At 53.7% G+C, this 20,163-nt stretch overlaps 1 protein-coding gene across 2 annotated transcripts; it reads right to left on the bottom strand.

The window, feature by feature from the left end:
- Positions 1 to 2,477: 2,477 nt before the first annotated feature.
- LOC116988166 (rab11 family-interacting protein 4-like) lies at positions 2,478 to 19,391 on the bottom strand. Of its 2 annotated transcripts, none has more exons than XM_033044738.1 (14): positions 19,194 to 19,391; positions 16,725 to 16,812; positions 16,458 to 16,549; positions 14,601 to 14,779; positions 14,276 to 14,374; positions 7,855 to 7,890; positions 7,335 to 7,428; positions 6,220 to 6,323; positions 5,744 to 5,878; positions 5,537 to 5,618; positions 4,446 to 4,583; positions 3,835 to 3,990; positions 3,528 to 3,671; positions 2,478 to 3,269 (listed from the first exon to the last, which is right to left on the bottom strand). In XM_033044738.1, the coding sequence occupies exons 1-14, from the start codon at positions 19,374 to 19,376 to the stop codon at positions 3,153 to 3,155; spliced, it is 1,647 nt and encodes a 548-aa protein (XP_032900629.1). In that variant the 5' UTR covers positions 19,377 to 19,391; the 3' UTR covers positions 2,478 to 3,152. The 2 variants fall into 2 exon arrangements, with proteins under 2 accessions (XP_032900629.1, XP_032900628.1); XM_033044737.1 differs by having other exon boundaries at positions 5,738 to 5,878; positions 14,601 to 14,776.
- Between the last annotated feature and the right edge of the window lie 772 nt (positions 19,392 to 20,163).

Here is a 20,163-nt window from a genome sequence, read left to right as displayed (position 1 = left end):
CCTCCATATCCATGAGCCTATCCCAAGCCACTACCGTATCTGCCATGTTGCTGGTGTGTCTGGCAGCTGCCGTGTGTTCACCATCTCCGTCTCAGGCAAAGCCGCGCATTGGACGCACGTCCCCGTTGGAGTGGCCCCTGGTATCCAGGGGGGGACATTGGTGAGAGAGAACATAGAGCCTTGTGGACAGCAGCTGGTCAGCCAGTCCAAGCTGCCGTGAATTGAATGTGGCCTGAGCCAGGTGTTGGATTTCTCTCGTTGGATATCCGGAAGTGGCGGCGCTGGGAACGGCTGCGGCTCGCCTGCAGTCCGTTTGTCTTTTACTTTTTTGTGTTGTTTTTTTCGTTTTGTCTAGTAACGTTTTTGGTTTTTAGGTCGTGTTTATGTGTGGGGGGGGGGGGGGGGGGGTGAAACGCGGCTTGCTGTCTCTCCCTTCGGGGGAATACGACCTTTTTGTCGTATCCCCCTTCTCTGCCTCCGTCTACGCTGAGGCCTAATGGCGGAGCTGGCGACCTCGGGACTCTGGAGGCAGCTGACAGGAATCGCCCTGAGCTCGCCCCCGTGAGGGTGGCCCAGCCCGGGGCTGGAACTGCGCTCTCGTGAGAGCGGCCTGGCGAGGGGCTGAGAGACTTTCCCGTGAGGGGCTGTGGCCCGTCGGAGTGGCCCAGCCCGAGGGTGGAACGGTACTCACGTGAGGGCGATCCGGCTCGGGGCTGGAACGGTGCTCCGGTGGCTGGGACGGCGTTCTGGCGGCGGTGACCTGAGTCCTGGGTTGAGCCGCGGGCCAGCGGCTGCGTGTGCTGGACTGGAGGGCGGCAGCTTCGACCAACCCCGGGCCGCGGTTTTTGAACCGGCCCGTTTGCGGGGTTCGGTGAGCCGCAGGACTGTTGTGCCATCGCCCGGTGGGGAATCGCCTCAGCGCAGAGGGAGAAGAGGAGGGAAGAGACAGTAACCCTAAGATTTTTGCCTCCACCACAGTGAGGAGGTGCTTGGAGGATACACTGTGGTGGTGTTAATTTGTGTTTATTGTTGTTTATTATTGTATGATTGTATGTATGACTGCAGGCACGAAATTTCGTTCAGACCGTAAGGTCTGAATGACAATAAAGGTATTCAATTCAATTCAATTGACTAGAAGCATTTTAATTTGACCGCTAGAGGGGTAGTGTGCGGTCAGATACGTCTCTATAATCACAACAATGACTGCACTTGAGACTTCATGGTGTAGGCGTGAGATTCGAGGACATTTTATTAATGTGTTTGTGTTAAATTGCCACATGTGCTGGGACCACAATATCACTTTACTACAGCTTCAAGCCCATTCAACACAATAAATGAAGATGAGATACAGATGAGTTGCTGCAGCTGAAGCAGGCGGTGTGAGGACAGGTCCATCGCAGCTCAGTGTTGCAGGGTTGGGGTCATGCAGAGGTTACTGGTGAGAAGCTCCTGAACCTTGCCCCCAATGGTGGCAGCGAGATGTGAGCGTGGGCTGGTGCCGGTCGTTACAACATTGAACAGTACAAGAACAGAACCTTATTTACCTGCGCATAATCCATCCCTCCATGTCCAACACCTCTTGTATCTGCCTCCACCACCACCACCACCCTCTGTGTGAAGAACCTGCCCCACACATCTCCTTTAAACTTTGCTCATCTTACATTACAGCTGGGCCCTCATCCTGGGAACAAGGTTCTGAGTGTCTACCCTATCTACGCTGCTCATAACTTTATCAACTTGTGTTAGGTTTCCCTCGGCTTCCGGCGAAAGCGATCCAAGTCTGTCCAAGGAAAACAGTTTTCACCCAGAGAGTTGTGAATCTGTGGAATTCTCTGCCACAGAAGGCAGTGGAGGCCGATTCACTGGATGTTTTCTAGAGAGTTAGCTCTGGGCCCCCCCCTCCCTTTCTCCTCAAAACCCCCTCCTCCCTTTCATAATTTGAAGAAGGATCCAGACCTGAAACGTCACCTATCCATGTTCTCCACAGATGCTGCCTGACCCGCTGAGTTACTCCAGCACTCTGTGAAACGTCACCTATCCATGTTCTCCACAGATGCTGCCTGACCCGCTGAGTTACTCCAGCACTCTGTCTGTCTATCTTTGTGCAAGATTGTTGTTCTCTGACACTGTTCCCCATTATTATTCCAACCAGTGTCTGTCAGTGAATGTAACGAGAGTGGAGCTGGGTTTCGTCACATGGTCACGGGGGCCGGAGGCAGGAAATGTGGGGACATGCGGAGAGGTCAGGGGTCACAGCATCATGCAGCACGGAAACAGGCCATTCGGCCCAACTTGCCCGTGCTGACCAACATGCCCCACCCACCCTGGTTCCACGTTTGGCCCATATCCCTCTACACCTGTCCTATCCATGTACCTGTCCAAACGTCATGTTGTACCTGCCTCAACGACCTCCTGTGGCAACTCGTTCCATAAACCCACCACCCTCTGTGGGGGAAAAAGCTGCCCCTCAGCTTTTTATTTAATCTTTCTCCTCTCTCCGTAAACCGGTCCTGTGGTTCGAGATGCCGTCAGGTGGCAGCAACCTGCGCTCCAAAGAATAAAATCCTAGCCTGTATCTCCCTGTATCTCAGGAGCTCTGGTCCTAGTGACATCCTTGTCAATCTGCAATCTTCCTGCCTTCAGCAGGGTGACAAGACCCCAAATGCCGCCTCACCACCATCTAGTTCAGCTGCAACGTGACACCCCAACTTCCATACTTGATAGGGTGGACACAGAGTACTGGAGTAACTCAGCGGGTCAGGCAGCATCTGTGGAGAGAAGGAATGGGTGAAGTTTCAGATCGACACCCTTCTTCAGACTGATGAAGGACAATGTACAAAGGCAGTCCTCACCTCCTTGTCTCCCTGTGACGGCACCTTCAGGGAACGATACACTGCCCCAACAACCCACCCCGGGGCCCTGCCATTCACTGTGAACGTGCTGGCTGACAAGTGACCCTTCAGCCCATTGCTCTCTACTACCCCGCTCCCCGCAGTCACCAAGGTTACAGACTGGGTCTCGGACTGACCTCTGCCCCTGGAGTCACCCCCAGAGTAACCATTGCCCCTCCCCTCCCATCCGCCGTACCCCAGTCCGGGCTGCTCCAGCACTGGAGAGCTGCCACCCTGGGGTGCTCCCTCGCTGGCACTCCCTCACTTCTTGATCTCCAGGATGGAGGGGCTGTGATCGATGATGGCCAGGATGATGCGCTCCATGTATTCCCGCAGTCGCTCACTCACTTCCTCCTGATCACGCAGCGCGAACAGTAGCTGTGGGGAGGGGGCAAAGGGTAAAGGGGAGAGTGGAGGGGGCAAGGAAGAGGGTCAGATGCAGACACAAACAGACCCCACCCACCCGGACGCACACATTCACCTGGTTGCAGCTGGTACGTGCATGAACACACCTGGTCATGCCAGGTACATGCATGTATTTACCTGTGCATGCCTGGTACACACATGCACTCCATCGATCCCGCCAGGGTCACATGTGCACACTATTCGTCATGCTAGGCACACGCATGTACTCACCTGGTCCTGGCTGGCGGTGTCGATCTCCGTGGCCAGGTTTTGGGCCCTGGCATGTGCACCGCACAGCTCAGCGGCTCCGCTCAGACTCAGCGCCAACACCTGGCCATTCAGCCCATCGTTCTGTTCCTGCAGCCGCTCATTGTCCTGTAACACACGAGGGTCAGCACACAGACACACCAACACATGGACACGCACACACACACACACACACCAACACATGCACACGGACACACACCAACACGGGCACACACACACGCATACTGACACATACACACGTACACACGCAAGACCCCCTCCCCACCCCTACCTGCGTGAGCCGCTCCACCTGGTACTGCAGCTCCAGGGGTCGGGGGGGGAAGGTGAGGTCACAGAGCCGGGTGCAGGGGGCTCCCCACGGGTTGAGACCCCCCCTCCCCCCACAGCGGCTCTGCACCAGTAGTTCACGGCGCAGGTCCTCCACAAGCTGCGGGGGTGAGAGGATCGGCAGTCATGGTATCAGTCTGTGTCACAGCCTAACCACCCCTGCCCCCATCCCCCAGCCCCACCTCCCCACCCACCCCACATCCCCACCCTCCTCACCCACCCACCTCCCCACCCACCCCACATCCCCACCCTCCTCACCCACCCACCCCCAGCCCCACCTCCTCACCCACCCCCCAGCCCCACCCCCAGCCCCACCTCCTCACCCACCTCCCAGCCCCACCACACACGCCCACCCTCCTCACCCAGCCCCACCCACACACCCTCAACTTGGCCGCAAAGCCTTCAATCCCCTCCTTCAAAGCATTAATATACAACGTGAAGAGTTGCTGCCCCAGCATCGACCCTGCGGAACTCCACTAGTCACCGGCCCTACCCATACCCCCTTCCCCCCCCCCCCCCATACCCCCTCCCTCCTCCCCCCCAGCCCCCGCCCACCTCCTGCATGGCCTCGCGCTCCCGCTGGAACTGCAGCCGGCTCTGGCGCATGCGCTCCACCATCCTGCGATGCAGGTGCAGCTCGTCCTGCAGTCGCAGCCCCGCATCCTCCCACTGGTAAGAGATGCACTGGTGTTCCTGCAGGGGGGAGAGAGAGAGGGAAGAGAAGATTTACGAGGATGTTGCCAGGACTCGAGGGGCCTGAGCTACAGGGAGAGGTTGGGGCAGGCTTGGAGGATGAGGGGAGATCTTACAGAGATTTAATAGGAATCTTTTTCACACAGAGGGTGTGGGTGTACGGAACGAGCTGCCAGAAGAGGTAGTTGAGGCTTTGACTATGCCTCGGGTACATGGATAGGACAGGTTTAGAGAGATATAGGCCAAACGCAGGCAGGTGGGACTAGTGTAGATGGGGCATGTTGGTCAGCCTGGGCAAGTTGGGCCGAAGGGCCTGTTTCCGTGCTGTATCACTCTTTAACTGCGTGCAGTTCCGGTCGCTCCATTGAGGACAGATGTGGAGGCAGGAAGTTTACCAGAACCATGCCTGGAGCTCAGGGACAGAGATGGACCTTTATTGTTTCTGAGGAACATCGGAGATTGTGGAGGCAGCGATGGTATAAACAGTGACAACCTCGCTCCCAGTGGCAATGTCCCACACTGGAGGGTTGGAGGTGAGAGGGGGGGATATATGTTACACAGAGGGTGGGGGGGCCTGGAACATGGGGGGTGGAGGGAACCACGGGCAGGTGGAGGTGTCTGCATTGAGGTAGCCACAGGTCAGGTACCTGGGGAGGTGGAGAACGTCAACGGGTGGAAGAGAGGCAGTGGGGGCGGGGAGGGGAGACCCCCAGGGTCTGCTGCTGGGTCTGTGTCGATGGGGGTGGGCCTCCCCACCACATACCCCTGCTCCCCATAAAGCACCCCACCCCCCCCACCAACCACCCTCACCCCCCCAACACCCCTTCACCCCCCCCCCCACCAACCCACCATCAACACCCCTCACCCCCCCCACCAACCACCCTCACCCCCCCCACCAACACCCCCCCACCAACCACCCTCACCCCCCCACCAACACCCCTCGCCCCCCTCACCTGTCCTAGCCGCTCGCTGCGACACTTTATCCGAGCCGCCGTCAGCTTCAGTCGCTGCGATTCCTCATCCAGCTGCTGCGCCCTGGACACAACATCTGCATTTACTGCCCCAGCGCGGGAACATCTGGGCTGTTGGGGGTCTCGGGGCGGGGCCGGTGCGGGTGACGAGGGTCGCGGGTCAGAGTCAGGGGTCACACCCACCTGTACCTCAGGCTCTGTGTCTGCGTCTCCGTCTCCCCGCGGACACGTCCCAAAAGCTGCCGGTGTCGCCACCGCGTCTCCCGCATCGTCTCGTGTGCGCCGCCCTGCTCGTCCCGGACCAGCTCCTCCGCCGCATGTACCCTGGGGTGGGGGCAGTGACGTCAGAGAGACGGGAACCCCCCGGAACAACCCCCCTCCCCCGACAACCGCCCCCAAAAATCCCCCCCCCCCGACAACCTCACCCCCCACAACCCCCTCCCCCGACCCCAAAAATCCCTTCCCCAACAACCCCCTCCCCCGACAACCTCACCCCCCACAACCCCCTCCCCCGACAACCGCCCCCAAAAATCCCCCCCTCCCCGACAACCCCACCGATAACCCCCCCCTGACAACCCCACAACCCCCTCCCCGACAACCTTCCCCCTCAACAATCCCCCCCGAGAGCCCCCACCTCACCTCCCCGCCCCACCCCCAGAAGCTACCTGTGCACCAGGTGGATGTTCTGATGCATGAGTTTACTCTTCTGCTCCCCCTTCATCAGACGCTCCATCTCCAACTCAGTCACCTTCCTCTCCAGGTAACACACCTGACAGGTAACGACATGCACTGTGTTGATGCTGGTTTAAACCAGAGATGGACACCAAGTGTTGGAGTCACTCAGCGGGTCAGGCAGCGTCTCTGGAGAAGGGAGTCGACCCGAAACGTCACCCATTACTTCCCTCCAGAGACGATGCCTGTCCCGCTGAGTTACTCCAGCACTTGGTGTTGTGAGTGTGGTGTGTGGGCTAAAACGTTGCAGCCGCCGATGGGGGTCTCGGGGAGGGGCAGTGGGGGTCTCGGGGAGGGGCAGTGGGGGTCTGCTCTCATAATAAAGGAGGGTGTCGTGGAGAAAGCCCCTGCCTCATACCGTCGCCAACACTGCCAGGTGATCGAGAACCAAAACATCCTGCAGCCATGCGTGCTCTGCCGTGTGCGGGTATACATGAGTGTGTGTGTGGATACGCGAGTGTGTGCGGGTATACATGAGTGTGTGTGGATACACGAGTGTGTGTGTGGATACATGAGTGTGTGTGTGGATACGCGAGTGTGTGTGTGGATACGCGAGTGTGTGCGGGTATACACGAGTGTGTGTGTGGATACGCGAGTGTGTGTGTGGATACGCGAGTGTGTGTGTGGATACGCGAGTGTGTATTCAGTAGTGTAATAAATTGCTGAGTGAATCAAACTGTTGGCTGAATGCGGTGATTTATTGAACACAAGTCACTCCCGGGGTCAGACACAGTCCGTGACCGTGTCCCTGGCCATGTCTGTGTGCGTGTCTATGTCCGTGTCCATGTGCGTGTCCGAGTATTGGTCGAGTTTTGTAAAGTTGACACAGTTTTAATCTGATCGCTGCTTGACTTTGTTACTGGTCTGTATTTGTATTTAATTGAATAAAAGCATTATGGATTATAATCAACGAGGGTGAGACAGTGTGAAGCCACGACCCGTCCCCTGTGTGTGAGGTTATTCATAACACTACGTGGGGGAGGGGTGGGGGAGGGGGAGGGGGGACGGGGAGGGAGGTGTACGGTGCACGGTGCCCCCCCCCCCTCACCTTCTGTGCGATGTCGGGCCGCGGTGAGTCGTCGCTGTCCCGGGTCAGGTCCTCGGTGCTGCAGCTGCCCAACGTGCTGCTGTGGAACAGCTGTCTGCAGATGTGACAGTGGCCGTGATTGATACGCCGAGCGCGGCCCAGAGACCCCCCTCCCCTCGCCCCTCAGCCCAGAGACCCCCCTCCTCTCGCCCCTCAGCCCAGAGACCCCCCTCCCCTCGCCCCTCAGCCCAGAGACAGACCCCCCTCCCCTCGCCCCTCAGCCCAGAGACCCCCCTCCCCTCGCCCCTCAGCCCAGAGACCCCCCTCCCCTCGCCCCTCAGCCCAGAGACAGGGGGGGGGGGGAGGAGAGGGGGAGAGCAAGTGGGGGTAAAGAGAGGGGGGGAGGGAGGGGAAGGGAGATGGGGAAAAGAGAGAGGGGAGAGCAAGTGGGGGGGGGAGAGGGGGGGGGGGAAGAGAGGGGGGGGAAGAGAGGGGGGAAGGAGAACATGTGGGGGCGGAAGGGGGGGAGGGAGTCTCTCACCGGCCGAATGCTGTGGACGACAGCTTGGTGCTGGAGCTATGGGATGGAGAGAGACGGGTAAGATTGTGATAGAAACATAAAGATCGCCAGTGCCGCTGATCAATGTGATCATGGCTGATCATCCACAATCAATGCCCCGTTCCTGCCTTCTCCCCATATCCCTTGTACACATAAATGCTGGAGAAACTCAGCGGGTACAGCAGCATCTATGGAGCGAAGGAGATAGGCAACGTTTCGGGCCGAAACCCTTCTTCAGTCTGAATACAATACTCCAGGTGTGGTCTCACTAGGGCCCTGTACAACTGCAGTAGGACCTCCTTGCTCCTAAACTCAAATCCTCTCACAACGAAGGCCAACATGCCATTTTATTTCAAAGTCACGTGAGAGACTACGTGATGAAGCCCGCCAGCCCGCGTGTGCGCCAATACGTTTAATGCATGGGGTACGACTGTCTGGGAGGAGGGTCGGCTCCTCCAGCGGTAAGTTTAAAAACCTCACAGGTCAGTCTACAACTTACTCTGAGGTGTTTTTGGTATTTTTGTCTCTAGCGTTATGGAGAGATCTAGGACCCAACAAATCCAGACGGGACGCGGGGAAAGCTGCTACGGAAGACCGCGGGAGTGCGGGAAACCGGCGGCCGTCTGTTGGTTCCTGTCAGGAGCACCTTGGCAACCCCTCAAGGGGGTAAAGCCAAACAAAAGTCTGACAGGCCTGTATTATCTGATGATTAAGGCCAGGAGGATTTCCCTCCCACACCAATGGGTGATGTCTTTCGCCGTTTATCACAGATGGAGCACCTCATGGAGAGGATGCTGGCACACAACATGCTCCGTGATACGGAGACATATCCAGGCAAGTCTACTCTAATGCCTGTGGCACCACCTGGTACAGGGCTGCTTAGTTCCTCCCACTCAGATGAGGGGAGTTTCGGAGGTCATTATATGGCTGACTCCGAATATGGATGTGTGTCAGATGAACACGCTGTTATGCATGATATGTGTGAATCGCATACACAAGAGTTGCCAGCTCATGCCTCCAGATGTGCAGTACCTTCACAAACAGGTGAACCACTTCAGAAAGAATTGGCCTCAAGCATCAGTTACCTGACTTCACATCAATTACAAGAGGAAACCATGACAGAAACTACTGCAAAGTACCCCACTCCAGCAAGTTGTGCAACTCTAAAAGTGCCCTTGGTCAACAATTCTATTTGGGGTTATTTTGGGGGTAGCATCAAGGCCCAAGAGATATAACTCCAACGCATCCTGAAGTTACTATCTGCAGGCATCACGGCTTTTGCCAGATCGATAGATGCCGGTCCATTATCGGATATTCAGCAAGAAGCCATGGCACTGATGTGCAACGCACACTTCGAGATAAATTGTTTCCGGAAGAACGCCATCAGGCCTGCATTGAACCCTAAGTTTGCGCATCTGTGTAGGGCCAGTAATGTCCAGCCGCCCAATCTCCTGTTCGGGGAAGACCTGAGTAAACAGGTGAAAGACTTGCACGATTAATCCAAAGCTGCAGGAATAATTAAAGCATCTCCTGTGGGCAAGTCTCTGCTCTTCCAGCGTCAGCACCCCTACGCCTCCACCAACAAGAAGCGGTTTTGCTGAAACTAGAAGCAGCTCCAGATTCGATCTACCCGGGCATCGGTCTTTTTTAGGCCAAGAAAAATGCGTAATCCTCACGCCCCAGCAGCTCAAACCTCCAGAGCAAGGGGAAGGAAACAGAACCAGTATTAGGGTCCGCTGGGCCTGCTATCGAGCCACCTGTAACCATGGAGGTAGGTGGGTCTGGTTCTTTCAGTAACACGGGGTGTGAGGAGCAGTTATAAGTTGATGGTAGATTAAACTTGTTTTTGCATGAATGGCGGTTGATAACCTTAGATCCATTTATATTGCACAGTATAAAGGGTTTCAAAATGTAATGTTTACCGAACATTTCCACCCACACGACATACGCCGAGTCGGTCGTATATTCATTCCAAACAAGAGGTTTTGGATACGCAAGCAGAAATACATGAGAGATCGCACATTGAGAGATCAATTTATGAAAAACATCAATACGTCTCTAATATATTCTCTAGGCAAAATAAAGATGGTGGATGCCGTATCATCCTTGATTTGACACAACTCAACTCATTTTGACATTTTGATAAATGCAAAGGGCCAAATCGAGCAGCTGGAAAAACAGCCACCATTTTGCCAATTACGCTAGCCACCTGGCGAATGGATGGCTGCTCCGTAATGAGAAGGTTATTACAGGCTTCTTTTAAATTTAATTTCTTTCCCCAGGGCAAGGTCACAGACATTTCCATAGAGTTCATAGTAAACCCTAATGGAATTTAAAATGGAGAATTTCTTTTCTGTCAAACTGGGAGGGAACATAAAAACTGACTGCAAAGGTTTTTATAGATATGTGAAGAGAAAGAGATCAGTTAAAACAAATGTAGGTCCCTTGCAGTCAGAAACAGGTGAATTGATCATGGGGAACAAGGACATGGCAGACCAATTGAATAACTACTTTGGTTCCGTCTTCACTAAGGAAGACATAAATAATCTGCCGGAAATAGCAGGGGACCGCGGGTCAAATGAGATGGAGGAACTGAGTGAAATCCAGGTTAGCCGGGAAGTGGTGTTAGGTAAATTGAATGGGTTAAAGGCCGATAAATCCCCAGGGCCGGATAGGCTGCACCCCAGAGTACTTAAGGAAGTAGCCCCAGAAATAGTGGATGCATTAGTGATAATTTTTCAAAACTCTTTAGATTCTGGAGTAGTTCCTGAGGATTGGAGGGTAGCTAATGTAAGACCAACCTCCCATGTACTCTGCCCCCAGGACGGAGCCGGCCTTCCTGATGAGTTTGTTGATCCTGTTGGTGTCTGCGGCCTTCGCTCGGCTGCCCCAGCACATGGCAGCGAAGAAAATGGCACTGGCCACCACCGACTGGTGGAACACCTGCAGCATCTCACTGCAGATGTTGAAAGAGCAGAACTTCCTCAGAATGTACAGCTGACTCTGTCCCTTCTTGTACAGGGTCTCAGCATTCCTGGACCAGTCCCGTTTACTGTCCAGGTAAACTCCAAGGGTACTTAAGGAAGTAGCCCCAGAAATAGTGGATGCATTAGTGATAATTTTTCAAAACTCTTTAGATTCTGGAGTAGTTCCTGAGGATTGAGGGTAGCTAATGTAACCCCACTTTTTAAAAAGGGAGGGAGAGAGAAAACGGGGAATTACAGACCAGTTAGTCTAACATCGGTAGTGGGGAAACTGCTGGAGTCAGTTATTAAAGATGGGATAGCAGCACATTTGGAAAGTGGTGAAATCATTGGACAAAGTCAGCATGGATTTATGAAAGGTAAATCATGTCTGACGAATCTTATAGAATTTTTTCGAGGACGTAACTAGTAGAGTGGATAAGGGAGAACCAGTGGATGTGTTATATCTGGACTTTCAGAAGGCTTTCGACAAGGTCCCACATAAGAGATTAGCATACAAACTTAAAGCACACGGTATTGAGGGTTCAGTATTGATGTGGATAGAGAACTGGCTAGCAAACAGGAAGCAAAGAGTAGGAGTAAACGGGTCCTTTTCAGAATGGCAGGGAGTGACTAGTTGGGTACCGCAAGGCTCAGTGCTGGGACCCCAGCTATTTACAATATATATTAATGATCTGGACGAGGGAATTGAATGCAACATCTCCAAGTTTGCGGATGACACGAAGCTGGGGGGCAGTGTTAGCTGTGAGGAGGATGCTAGGAGGCTGCAAGGTGACTTGGATGGGTTGGGTGAGTGGGCAAATGCATGGCAGATGCAGTATAATGTGGATAAATGTGAGGTTGTCCACTTTGGTGGCAAAAACAGGAAAATAGACTATTATCTAAATGGTGGCCGATTAGGAAAAGGGGAGATGCAACGAGACCTGGGTGTCATGGTACACCAGTCATTGAAAGTAGGCATGCAGGTGCAGCAGGCAGTGAAGAAAGCGAATGGTATGTTAGCATTCATAGCAAAAGGATTTGAGTATAAGAGCAGGGAGGTTCTACTGCAGTTGTACAGGGTCTTGATGAGACCACACCTGGAGTATTATGTACAGTTTTGGTCTCCAAATCTGAGGAAAGACATTCTTGCCATAGAGGGAGTACAGAGAAGGTTCACCAGACTGATTCCTGGGATGTCAGGACTTTCATATGAAGAAAGACTGGATAGACTCGGCTTGTACTCGCTAGAATTTAGAAGATTGAGGGGGGATCGTATAGAAACTTACAAAATTCTTAAGGGGTTGGATAGGCTAGATGCAGGAAGATTGTTCCCGATGTTGGGGAAGTCCAGGACAAGGGGTCACAGTTTAAGGATAAAGGGGAAATCCTTTAGGACCAAGATGAGAAAAACATTTTTCACACAGAGAGTGGTGAATCTCTGGAACTCTCTGCCAGTTGAGGCCAGTTCATTGGCTATATTTAAGAGGGAGTTAGATGTGGCCCTTGTGGCTAAAAGAATCAGGGGGTATGGAGAGAAGGCAGGTACAGGATTACAGGATACTGAATTGGATGATCAGCCATGATCATATTGAATGGCGGTGTAGGCTCGAAGGACCGAATGGCCTACACCTGCACCTATTTTCTATGTTTCTATGTTTGCATGGATCCTGGTTCACGGCATGAAATCACAGAGCTTTGAAATCTTCACGTAGTCACTCACGTGACTTCGAAATAAAATAAAAAGATTAAACGAGAACTTACCATTTGAAGTTTGATCTTTATTTTATGAGAAGTTGCGACGAGGGATTACGTGCCCTACACTCCCAATCCTATTCTCATAAAGATCATTCGGTAGTTCTAGTTCGTTAATCTTCCTATAGTTTAGGTCAGCGATTGTTCTGTGATTTCATACAGCTGCTTTAAAGGTTGACGCACATGCGGGCTGGTGGGCTTCTTCACGTAATCTAGGTATGTTACAATACTTATCTTCAGCGGCGCTGCAATTCTGCCACTGGCCGTGTGCGCGATTTTGGCGCGTTTGAGGGGGGGGGGGCGGAGTTAAAACGCGGTTTTCTCCAACCTGGTCCTGGATTATATTTTGTTGGAGTGCAAGTTTTTGCTGAAGAATCGTTCCTACGGCCGTTCTGTGTGTTTTTTTTAAAAATTCGCCCGACAAGTTAATCGCTGGAGTGATTTTAAAATCAGCTTGTGAAGCCGTCAACGCCGACAACGGGGCCAGATTTTACATCGGGGACAGGTAAAAGAAAGTGGTTTATTTTTATGTATAAAAGTGTTTCTTAAGATGCATTTAAATCACATTTTAAGTTGCGAAACGGTGATTATTTTCCCTGTACGAACCGGCAGTGTATGTGCTGCCGATACGGGTTTAAATCCACCACAACCGCAACATTCCAATTGATCGCGTTCCTGAAAAACCCACTCGCAAGCTGATTTAAAAAGCCATTAATTTACAGGTATTAAACATTAAATTCCTTCCATTTGGCGTATAAACCCATGACAATGAGATTTTAAAAGTATGTTATATTGTGAATTCTTGTGTGAATGTTATTTGGACACTGAGGCTATTTAAAAATGTTAATCTATTTTTAAGAAATGGATAGATGTTTAGATCTAATAATTGAATTTTGTAATTAGCTACAATTAAGTAACTAACTAATTATATGCTTTAATTTCAAGTAATCTAAGTAAGATTGTTTCATATTTGTTTCAGAATGCTGCAATCTAGTTCTCTTAATTTTTAAGAAAGTTATGGGATTTTAAATGTTCTCGATCACAGCTTTCGTGTTAAGTCAATGGAAAAGCAATAGGGAACAAGATGCTAATTTCCGAGTATGAAAATGGCCATAACTTTTTTAATACTGAAGATATGAAAGTGAATTAGGTGTCAAATTAAACTTCTTTTTATGCTTTATCTGATGGGATAAATTACAGACTTGATTTTTAAAATCTCAAAATTGTGTGACATTCCTACGTAATCCCTCATCGCAACTTCTCATAAAATAAAGTTCAAACTTCAAACCGTAAGTTCTCGTTTAATCTTTCTATTAGCATCCTTCACTGCCTGCTGTACCAGCATATCATCCCCCACCCCACATCCTTGGCAACCCCCTCAGTCCTCCCCTCCCCGCCTCCCTTCACCCCTCCCCCCCCTCACCCCTCCCCCTCACCCCTCCCCCCCTCACCCCTCCCCCACCCCCCTCACCCCGCCCCCCCTCACCCCTCCCCCCTCACCCTCACCCCGCCCCCCCCTCACCCTCACCCTGCCCCCCTCACCGCTCCCCCCCTCACCCTCACCCCGCCCCCCCTCACCCCCCCTCACCCTCACCCCTCCCCCCCTCACCCCTCCCCCCCTCACCCCGCCCACCCTCACCCCTCCCCCCCTCACCCCGCCCCCCCCCCTCACCGCTCCCCCTCACCTGTGCGCCTGCGCTGTGCGGAGCCGGCTCTGCAAGTTGAGGATGTCGATACTCCGCCGGCACTGAGCGCAGTCAACGTGGAGCCGCGGCTGGGCAGCACTGCGGACAGAGTGACCGTTGGGTGAGGACCTCTCACACTCCCCCTCCCCCTCTCCCCTTTCCCCTCCCTCATCCCCCTCTCCCCTCCCTCCTCTCCCCTCCCTCACCCCCCCTCCCTCACCCCCCCCTCCCTTACCTCCCATCTCCCCCCCTTCTCACCCCACCCCTCCCCTCTCCCTCTCCCTCCTCCTCCCCCAGTGGGGGGGGGGGGGTGTCTGCCCCTCACCGTGGTGGGCTGGGCAGGAGGTGGGTGCCCGTGGGTGGGGGGGTCCCGGCTCCGGGTGCTTCTGCCACAGACGGAAGGTTCTGGAAATCGCTCTCCATGTCGGTGTCCGGCTGCCTGAGAGTCATAGTGACGTCAGCGGGGTAGAGCTGACCCTCCTGTGACCTCTGCACCCTGACCTGCTGGGGCAGAGGGAAAAGGTCAGAGCCCACTCTGGTGGTGGGGGGGGGGGGGGTCACAGCAGAGATGCAGCATTTGGCCATTCGGCCCATCGAGTCTACCCCGCCATTCAATCATGGATGATCTATCTCTCCCTCTCATTCCCCTCTCCAAATATCTGTTATAGTCCCTGCTTCAACTCCCTCCTCTGGCAGCTGGTTCCACACACCCACACACACACCCAAAACACCGCCCCTCAGGTTCCTAGTAAATCTCTCCCCTCTCACCTTCAACCTACGTCCCCCGGTCCATGTTTCCACTACTCTGGTTAGAAGACTGTACATTCACCCTATTTATTCCCTCTATAAGATCACCCCTCATCCTCCTGCGCTCCAAGGAATAAAGTCCTGGCCTGCCCCAACCTGTCCCTGTCGCTCAGGCCAACATTTCCAATAATCCCGCTGCATCTATAGACAGCCTTCCCCCCCTTGTCCACTATCAGTGTTGTGTTGTCTGCAAACTTAAGGGTGTAAGGCAGAGAACACAGAATGCTGGAGTAACTCAGCGGGTCAGGCAGCATCTGTGGAGAACATGGATAGGTGACGTTTCACAGAATGCTGGAGTAACTCAGCGGGTCAGGCAGCATCTGTGGAGAACATGGATAGGTGACGTTTCACAGAATGCTGGAGTAACTCAGCGGGTCAGGCAGCATCTGTGGAGAACATGGATAGGTGACGTTTCGGGACAGGACCCTTCTTCAGCTGCATCGAATAGTGAAAGGCGTGGATAGAGTAGATGTTTCCACTAATGGGAGAGTCTTCGACTGGGTCATAGCTTCAGAATGAAAGGAAAGAAATGAGGAGGAATGTCTTTAGTCCGAGGGTGGTGAATCTGTGGAATTAATTGCCACAGAAGGCTGTGGAGGCCAAGTCAGTGGAGGCAGAGATAGATAGATTCTTGATTAGTGCGGGTGTCAGAAGTTATGGGGAGAAGGCAGGAGAATGGGGTTAGGAGGGAGAGATAGATCAGCTATGATTGAATGGCGGGGTAGACTTGATGGGCCAAATGGCCTAGTTCTACTCCTATCATTTATGACCTTATGATCACCCAAGAGCAGTGGTCACCCGTGCAGCAGTGGCATGACTGGTGACTGCGCGGGTGCAGCCCACATGCAGACTGCAATACTCGGGCTAGGCCACCAACACACATGCACAGGGCTAGTGGTAATGTCTGCATGGTGGCCACTGTGGAAGCAGAGGGTGGTGGTGGAAGGTTGTGTATGGGGCTGGACACCTGGGAATATTGAGGCCCCATCAATTACATCAACTCTTTGGTTGAAAATGTGAAAGGCAGGATTAGTAAGTTTGTACATGACACCAAAGTGTCGTAGATGGTGAAGATGGTGACCAAAGATGACAGCAGGATGTTGATCAGTTGGTCATGTGGCTGGGGACTGGTTCATGGAGTTTCATGCAGATAAGTGTGAGGTTTTGGGAAGTGCAACGAGGGCGGGATCTTGTCTCTGGGGAGTGTTGTAGAGCAGGGGGGTCGAGGATGGCAGTTACTGAAGGCTCTGGTGATCAGAGAGGCACAGTGGTCCTTATCAGTACGGGCACAGAGGATGGGACCCCCCTCGATCACCAACGTCCTTGATCTGCCCTCCCCCAAATCCCCCCTCCCCCAAATTCCCCCCCCGGTTACCTGCGGGCCGCAGTGCTCCTCCCCACCGGTCTGGCTGCCTCGGGCCAGCGAGCCGTCCACACACAGCCCCTTGTCCAGCAGCTCCGCGCAACCTGTACACAAACAGAGACATGATGGCAGCGATCCTGGGGCCAGGCACCACGCCAGGCGATGCTGACCGGCGCTGACCGGTACTGACCAGTACTGACCGGTGCTGGGGACCGACACCACTCCAGGCAATGCTGACCGGTGCTGACCGGGTTCTGTGCCGCCTCTTGCCGCTCCTACCTTTAATGGTGAAGATCCCACGGCAGAACTCAGGGAAGCTGATGTGTCCCAACTCCTGCGGGTCCAGTTGCTCTGCCACTCGCTGCAGCTGTGGAGTACAGGCGGTGTGAGACCAACAGCACGCACACGCACGCACACACGCACACGCGCACGCACACGCGCACACACACTATGTAGTACAGGCGGTGTGAGACGGACAGCACGCACACACGGTACTACACCACACCCTGGCTCTGTCCCGACTGAGATAGGAGCAGCGAGAGACCACTCTGCCCCTCTACCTGTAGTGGTAGCCCTGGACTCCCCCCCCCCCCCCCCCACCCACCCAGCACGCCTATGATGTAAATGTATCTCTCCACCATTCGGCCCATCGACTCTATGCCAACTCCAAGGACAACCCCTCCATCCTGGTCCCTACAACCTCCCACATCAAGGGTCAAAGAAACCCCCTGGTCTTCCAGCACCTTGACTGCGGCTAAAGATGAAGCCAGTATCTCGGCTCTGGCCACGGCAGCATCTGCCCCACCAGGCCACAGATGGCACTGGCCACCACCGATTGGCCACAGCGACTGACTCTGGGATTCCTCTGTGATCTTGTATCAGGCCAACACCATGACTCCCAATGTGTAGCAGAGAACTGCAGGTGCTGGTTTAAATCAAGGATAGACACAAAATGCTGGAGTAACTCAGCGGGACAGGCAGCGTCTCTGGAGAGAAGGAATGGGAGAAGAAGGGTTACTCCAGCACTCTGTGAAACGTCACCTATCCATGTTCTCCACAGATGCTGCCTGACCGGCTGAGTTACTCCAGCACTCTGTGAAACGTCACCTATCCATGTTCTCCACAGATGCTGCCTGACCCGCTGAGTTACTCCAGCACTCTGTGAAACGTCACCTATCCATGTTCTCCACAGATGCTGCCTGACCCACTGAGTTATGGTGCAGCAGCATCTATGGAGCTAAGGAAATAGGCAACGTTTCCGGCCGAAATCCTTCTGGAAATAGTCAATGTTTGGGCCGAAACCCTTCTGGAAATAGGCAACGTTTCAGGCCGAAATCCTTCTGGAAATAGGCAATGTTTCGGGCCGAAACCCGTAAGGGTTTCGGCCCGAAGCGTTGCCTATTTCCTTAGCTCCATAGATGCTGCCTGACCCGCTGAGTTACTCCAGCACTCTGTGAAACGTCACCTATCCATGTTCTCCACAGATGCTGCCTGACCCGCTGAGTTACTCCAGCACTCTGTGAAACGTCACCTATCCATGTTCTCCACAGATGCTGCCTGACCCACTGAGTTACTCCAGCACTCTGTGAAACGTCACCTATCCATGTTCTCCATAGATGCTGCCTGACCCGCTGAGTTACTCCAGCACTCTGTGAAACGTCACCTATCCATGTTCTCCACAGATGCTGCCTGACCCGCTGAGTTACTCCAGCACTCTGTGAAACGTCACCTATCCATGTTCTCCACAGATGCTGCCTGACCCACTGAGTTACTCCAGCACTCTGTGAAACGTCACCTATCCATGTTCTCCATAGATGCTGCCTGACCCGCTGAGTTACTCCAGCACTCTGTGAAACGTCACCTATCCATGTTCTCCACAGATGCTGCCTGACCCGCTGAGTTACTCCAGCACTCTGTGCTCTCTGCCTTACACCTTCTTTAAGTTTGCAGACAACACAACACTGATAGTGGACAAGGGGGGGAGGCTGTCTATAGATGCAGCGGAATTATTGGAAATGTTGGCCTGTGCGACAGGGACAGGTTGGGGCAGGCCAGGACTTTATTCCTTGGAGCACAGGAGGATGAGGGGTGATCTTATAGAGGGAATAAATAGGGTGAATGTACAGTCTTCTAACCAGAGTAGTGGAAACATGAACCGGGGGACGTAGGTTGAAGGTGAGAGGAGAGATTTACTAGGAACCTGTTTTGTGTGTGGGTGTGTGGGTGTGTGGGTGTGTGTGTGTGGGTGTGTGGGTGTGTGGGTGTGTGGGTGTGTGGGTGTGTGGGTGTGTGGGTGTGACCAGCTGCCAGAGGAGGGAGTTGAAGCAAGGACTATAACAACATTTAAAAGACTTGTAGACGGGCACAAGAGGGTTATGTGGAGAAGGTGAATGAGGTTGAGAGGGAAAGATTGATCAGCCATGATTGAATTGCGGAGTAGTTTTGATGGGCCGAATGGCCTAATTCTGCTCTTACAAATATGAACATGGACAGGATAGGTTTAGAGAAATAAACGCGGGCAGGTGTGGATGGAGCATATTGGTCAGCATGGGCAGGTTGGGCCGAAGGGCCTGTTCCAGTGAATGGCAGGGACTATAACGGCGCTGATGGGCAGCACCTTCACCGGTCACTCTGCCGGTCCGGAGTGACCAGGCCCGGCAGCGGGTCAGAACCACCGGGCAGGAGAGCGGGGCCGAATGGCCTCATCCCATCCCCATTGTTAATGACCCCGGCAACGGCGGCTCTCACCTCCTCTCCCTCCACGAAGCGAAGCCCCATCTGGATGAAGCGCCGCAGCGGCAACGAGCCGCCCGGTTCCTCGGCCACAGCATCAAAGACGAGCCGCAGCCGCTGCACAAACTCGCCCAGAGATTCCTCACCGGCCGCCGGCACCGGGACCGCAGCCGCCTCCATCACCGCCGCCGCCTCCATCACCGCTCCCCGCCGCCGCCCTCGCCGCTCCCCGCCGCCGCTCCCCGCCGCCGCAGACCCGGCACCAATGCAGCGGCCGGTGCAGCAGCGTTGCGGCACAACGCGCAGACCAATGGCACTAATGCAGCATCCGCCGGCTCAGCCTTTGATGCACAACCAATGCGAAAGAAAAGCAGAGAACTGGGTCATCGAATTCCGCTCCAATGCAGCCCCGCGCCTAGCAACGCGGCACCATTGCAGCTTCAACTGCAGCAGTCAGACCCATGCAGTGATGTTCCCAGCGTTGCACAACCAATCATGTTTTATACATCTAGTGCAGCCATGTGTCAAGGTGGTCAACAAAGATAACAGCAGGATCTTGATCAAAGATCATAGAGGATCTTCCACGACCTTCTACAATCTTTGATCTTGACCAGCGGGGCCAAGGAATGGCAAAGGGTTGGATGCAGATGAGGGCAGCTCCCGAGGAGTGTTGGAAGAGAGATAGAACTTTATTTATCCCAGGAGGGAAATTAATCTGCCAACAAACACAAAACACAAGATACATGCAACATAGACAATAGGTGCAGGAGTAGGCCATTTGGCCCTTCCAGCCAGCACCACCATTCAATATAATCATGGCTGATCATCCACAATCAGTACCCCGTTCCTGCTTTCTCCCCATATCACTTGATTTCATTGGCTATAAGAGCTAAATCTAACTCTCTCTTGAAAACATCCAGTGAATTGGCCTCCACTGCCTTCTGTGGCAGAGAATTCCACAGATTAACAACTCTGGGTGAAAAAG

The sequence above is a fragment of the Amblyraja radiata genome, chromosome 26 (assembly GCF_010909765.2).
Source record: "Amblyraja radiata isolate CabotCenter1 chromosome 26, sAmbRad1.1.pri, whole genome shotgun sequence".
NCBI classification, from domain to species: Eukaryota; Metazoa; Chordata; class Chondrichthyes; order Rajiformes; family Rajidae; genus Amblyraja; species Amblyraja radiata.
The sequence above is the reverse complement of the archived record's forward strand: the minus strand, read 5'-3'. Positions and strand labels throughout refer to the sequence as shown.